The 5,844-nt window shown below is 38.2% G+C and overlaps 1 protein-coding gene across 1 annotated transcript; it reads left to right on the top strand.

Annotated features, from left to right (window-relative positions):
- The first annotated feature begins 2,078 nt into the window (after positions 1 to 2,078).
- LOC131076939 (F-box/kelch-repeat protein At5g60570) lies at positions 2,079 to 4,424 on the top strand. The gene is made up of 2 exons (XM_058014294.2): positions 2,079 to 2,319; positions 2,422 to 4,424. The coding sequence occupies exon 2, from the start codon at positions 2,624 to 2,626 to the stop codon at positions 3,980 to 3,982; it is 1,359 nt and encodes a 452-aa protein (XP_057870277.2). The 5' UTR covers positions 2,079 to 2,319; positions 2,422 to 2,623; the 3' UTR covers positions 3,983 to 4,424.
- Positions 4,425 to 5,844: the final 1,420 nt, after the last annotated feature.

The following is a 5,844-nucleotide window of genomic DNA, read 5'->3' as shown; positions in this document are numbered from 1 at the left end:
TTATTATTTGATAAAATGTAGAATTTTGTAGATCTTGAGTAATATAGTGCATGGAACCACTCAAACCTTGATAATGAAACTATTTGACTGGATCTTGAGTTGTGTGACAAGGGGGAGGACCCAATAGTTGAGCACCTTAACTTCATGCCTCTCAAAATCCTACATGACAATTTCAAATCACTGCCAAGTTTTTAAAACAACTTACTTAGCGAGTCCCTTGTTTATAACTAAGGTTTTAGGTCTACATCATGAAATATGATGCCACATCAATATGCTTATTGTTGGGGTGTCCAAAATGTGCACCTCACCGCCTGCAAAAAAAAAAAAAAAAAAGTTAGACAAATAGTTTTTGTACTAAGTCACGTTTTATTGGTGGGTTGATGTGGTATCACATAATTTGTTGCTTTTTATATCAATAGTCATGATCAACGCTAATAACTTTTAAGTCACAACTATTAATTTGGTAACATTAAAATATTGTAGGATTGATAGATCGTTGGACAAGTATTCCAAAGGTAATATAAAATATCGTAGGATTAATGTGGCAACTTTTCAGTAGGTTTGATAGATCGTTGGACAAGTATTCCAAAGGTATTAACTCTTTTTATATGTTGTTGATAGGTAGTTTTTGATATTAGTTGGTTGTTAATGTGCTACTACTGCTCTTTTTGCCCACTAGGTTGCTGTTATAAGGACAACACCCTTGTTTTACTACTTTTTTCTTTTTTTTTTATGGAGGTTCAGACCTGCGAGCACGACAGCCTAGAAAGGGCATGAAACCCGCGAGTTGCCAGCCCAGCGAGGGCCTTCACAAAGTAATTTTTACCACCCTATACGGGGGCACGAGCCAATAGGTTGAACCTCTTCGGCTAAGAGCCAAGGATTGAGGGGTATCCATTTCGCCGAATTCGACTAGGGCACGATCCTGACCTCATCCCTTATGATGTTGGAACCTTGCACTCATTAAGACTTGATCCCTGGTGGGCTCATTTGGAACCATTCAACTTCACTAGTAGACCAAGGGCCCATTGACTTTTACTACTTTTTAATATAAAAACATTTAAATATTAAATATTAAATCAACAAATGTTATAAGCACTACTTAAACAGGCTCAACTATTGCATCCTCCTCCTATATAAAACAAACTACTTCAAACCAATAATCATTGCTATAACCCTAATTAACATATATTACAGATAAATTTGAACACACCACCAATATCTATCTACAAAATGACACTAACAATCAATCTATTAACATCTGTTAGATTTGAACACAACTACTATCTATCTACATAATGACACTAGCAATCAATCTACACACCAAAATTTATAATTATCATTATTATATTTCTTTTTTATATTGATGTTGGAATGTGCAAGATTGAAATTTTTATATTGCGAGCTAGCGTGTCCATAAACGACGAAGATAAGTCCAAGTGAGTGTCCATCCTTATCTCAATTACAAGAGAACAGTTATTAATTTGACCAAAATCAATTTAAAAATTCCCATGCGCCCAATTAATTAATTCACAATGAATAACTGTTATGCAAAGCCGTTTTATTATAGTTTTTCCTTCGTCTTTAACGTAAACTATCCAACCGGTCTTCCTAATTGTTTTTTAATGATATTTGACTTTAGAAGGATCGAAATCGGACGGTAGTGGAGTGTTGTCGGAGGGACACGTGTAGTGCCTTGGCTGCTCCGACGGCGTCAAAACAAAAGCGATCTGGGTCAAAAGAGGAATAGTGGGTCCCACTTTTCAGTGTCGGCAGTGGCCGAGGTAAGGTAAAACAGGATAACGACAGCTGGCGGTAAACCGGCCCGCGGTATATACGACACAGAGAGAAAGGCAGTAAATTTCTGGGGCTTAAACAAGGCAGTAAAACACTAGATGAATTAAATCATGTCCACGTCATAGATAACAGTACGGCAAACAGAGCCTCGCGTACGACAAACCGCGCATTAAACAGCGTGAAACCGAGAGGTTAACGGAGCACGCGTACGGAAAACTGCGCTGTAAACCGCGCGGTAAACCGAGCGGAATCTTTGAAAGGCTAGAAAGCCGAGCGAGGAGAAGCGAAGCTTTCGCATGGTGCAGAGCACCCGAAAGAAAATAAATAAAGAAAGAAGGGGAAAATGTTTATAACAGAAATCTTTGAAACCCTGTAATGGTGGCCAGAGAGTTCGGTTTGATGTTGTGAAGCGGACTCGCGGCTTCCAGATCGGCTCAGACGGCCGTTTCCGGAGTGCAAGGGATATTTTTTCGGAGCCCGGAATCGTTAATTTGGCCTCCATTTCAGCCTAGGGAAGCTCTGGTATGTAGAGTTTGTTGAAATCAACGATAAATTGGTTTTTTTGTTGGGGGAAATTTGTGCACTGTTTTTTGTTCATTTATTTCCTTTTTGTGTTTTGTTAAGACTGAGTGGTTACAGACTTTTCGGCCGAGAAATTTGTTGTTTTTGGATACAAATTTGGTCAGAAAATGTATGTGTATTGCGACATCATTGGAGGCTATTATTAGAAGGATATACGTGAATTCTTGGATAGTATTTTGTGTTGTAACTGGGAGATTTTAGGGTGGGGAAGGGAGAATTATATGGTATAAGCTCCTTGGCAGCCATGGTGGTGGAGGGCCAGGGCGGCTGTTTTCTTCCACAGATTTTACCTAAATCCTGCGAAAAACTAGATCAGCAGCAGCATTGGTATTTCAGCTGCAGCATTGGTATGCCATGTTTGTTTGAGCTGCCAAAGATCAAGATTTCGAGTTCCATGGGTGAAAAGGGAAAAGAAAGAGAATTTCAACCCCCTCGTAAGGTCAGAAAATTGGTTGGCATTCCGGTTCTGTGTGGGTCTAGGCAGTGTAGCTTTTCTGCACAATCATCTTCACCTGAGTGCACTGACTGCTCCGGGCAGGGGGGATCAAATGAGGGGTCAAATGATAATATTATTCCTGGTCTTGATGAAAATAATATTGCCATGAATTGCCTTGCCAGATTATCAAGATCGGACTATAATAACCTGGCTCTGGTGAATCGGAGATTGAATTCTTTGGTTCGAAATGGGGAGCTTTATGTTCTGAGGAGGCAGCTTGGAATTGTAGAGCATTGGATCTATTGTCTATGCAATTTGGTTGCATGGGAGGCCTTCGATCCAAAGAAGCAGCAATGGATGCGTTTGCCCCAGATTCCTTCTGATGAATGCTTTACTTTATCAGATAAGGAGTCTCTGGCAGTAGGTACTGAATTGCTTGTGTTCGGGAGAGAAGTTTACGGATTCGCTATCTGGAGATACAGTATTTTGACGCACAGTTGGTCTAGGGCCCCATCAATGAATCAGCCCAGATGTTTGTTTGGTTCTGGTAGCTCTAAGGAGAGGGCGATTGTTGCGGGGGGTTGTGATACTCTTGGGAATGTGCTTAAATCGGCAGAGCTTTATAATTCAGAGCTGGGCACTTGGGAAATGCTGCCTGATATGCATTCCCCCCGAAAACTCTGCTCAGGGTTTTTCATGGATGGCAAGTTCTATGTCATCGGTGGCATGAAAAGTAATACAGAGTCTCTGACTTGTGGCGAAGAATATAATCTTGAAACCAGAACATGGCGGAGGATTCCAGATATGTATCCCGGTGGCAACGGAGCTGCGCATGCACCACCCTTGGTTGCGGTAGTGAACGATCAGCTTTATGCTGTAGAATATTCACAGAATGAAATAAAAAAATACAATAAGGAAACCAATTCGTGGAATGTGTTGGGAAGTTTGCCTGTGAGAGCAGATTCAACAAATGGTTGGGGTCTTGCATTTAAGGCCTGTGGAAATGAGCTGATTATAATTGGAGGGCAGAGAGGACCTGAAGGTGAAACCATTGAGATTGATTCATGGCATCCGACAGCTGATGGAGAACCTTTGCAATGGGATGTGCTGGGAAAAAAGGAGCATGCTGGAGTTTTTGTTTATAATTGTGCAGTAATGGGATGCTAATTTTTTTCACTCTTGATCTTGTCAGGTCTGTTCTATTTATTCACAGAACTCCTGAACAAGAATGCACTGATTTTATGGTAGCAGGTATGATTTTTTATGTCTTGGCATCAGCAAAAGTGGAATATGTAGTTTATTGATGGTAATGAGATCAGATCTCAAGTCATCAGTGATAGTTTCAAATCTCTCAATCAAGCAGACAATATGTTTTTTAGGTATTCTCAAGTTCAATGTTCTCCAATATGTTTCCAAAAAAAAATCTAAAAAGCTTACCCTGGTCAGGCTTCATGATCCTAGAAGTGATTGTGCAGAAGAGCAGAGATGGATAAATTATGGCAAGTCTCATGTTTCTTCCATGTAAAGGCTAATACAGAGCCATTTAAATAGCAACTTTTGGAAAGTTTACATCAAAAAGTAATGAAAACATATTTATCTTTCATCATTATGGAATGACTTCTGTTCCTTGAATGAAGCATAAAATTCAAAATTTTGGAGTTGACTCTTTATTTAAATTTACAAGCTTTGTATGGGGTCAACTGCCATAGATGATACCAGAGGATAAGAAAGTGGCTTTTAGTGTGAAGATGAATATTAACCATTTTGTTAGTGATGTTATCATTGTCAAATGACTCTAAATTTTTCATTTCTAGTTGGTAACTTATCAAGGATTAAGGAGAGCATTTTTAATTTTTAATATTAACCACTAATCTTGTATTTTAAAGGGTTATGGTACAGTTGACATAAGAAGTAACAGAAATTGTCCTCTGTATCAGGTATCATCTATCTTATGTTTCATATAGCCTTTGTATGTTTCATATTTATGAAACGGTTATATTCATGTGGTATGGCCATTCATGTCTTTGAAATTTGAATCATTGTATGGGATCACCTTATATGCGAATTAACTTCATCTACATATGGCCATCCTAATCTTCTGATGGATGTAACTGAATCTCACTTGGTAAGAAAGAATTTTGTTTGCCATTCTTTCTATTCCTTTCTTGATGGGCTGTGTGTATATAGGAATAATGTATCAAAACATTTTCTTTTGCATTTTTCTGGTTGTATTCGGTAGCAATATGGGCCAACATGTATTACTGTTCTGTAGATGATAGAAAATTGGTTAGTCAAATGCCATTATTTTAGTTATACAGATGGGTGTTTCCATGGCTCAAGCGTTCCATGGGTGCATGCATAAGGATGTCTGTAAACTGGATTTGGGAAATTAATTGTGCTTATTTGTACCATCTGGAGGAATTATATGTATCAAGTCAAATCTCAAGTTGCATGGTTCATGTTGTAAGTAATCTAGTTGTCAACCTTGCTCATCTGTGTGTGCGCAAATGTATCAAAGAGGCAAGTTTTTCCCTCTTTGAATTTGTGCATATTTGTCCTTATTTGTAAGGTGATGTATAATACTTTATCAGCTCCTTTATAACTGTATGACTAGTTAGAGGTTATCGCTCATCTCTCAAATTCAGCCGTAATATAATGAATCTCTCCTTGTTATGGTATTAGATCTACTGTACTGCTTATTAGGTTACTGGTTGTTTGTGTTTTTTGCTAAATGTTTGTTAAATCTGATGCCCAGCTATTCCTCTTTCTTGTTCTGAGAGCTTGCAGTCATTTTCGTTTACAGATGATTTATAGAAATGACCCAACAAGTGCTTTATATATTAGTGTTTTGGATAAATATGTTATTATAAGGCCACATTTCTGTGTTTTGATGGCTTTGTATAAAATTTTTGCTAGGCATGTAGGTTTTTTAATATTTTTGTTTCTTGCATCTGTAAGATATATTCTGTGTCCATTTTTTCTTTTCAATTTCTGTCTTCGATGATGTTTTTTATTTTATTGCTGGTTCC

This window comes from Cryptomeria japonica, chromosome 10 (assembly GCF_030272615.1).
Source record: "Cryptomeria japonica chromosome 10, Sugi_1.0, whole genome shotgun sequence".
NCBI classification, from domain to species: Eukaryota; Viridiplantae; Streptophyta; class Pinopsida; order Cupressales; family Cupressaceae; genus Cryptomeria; species Cryptomeria japonica.
The sequence above is the reverse complement of the archived record's forward strand: the minus strand, read 5'-3'. Positions and strand labels throughout refer to the sequence as shown.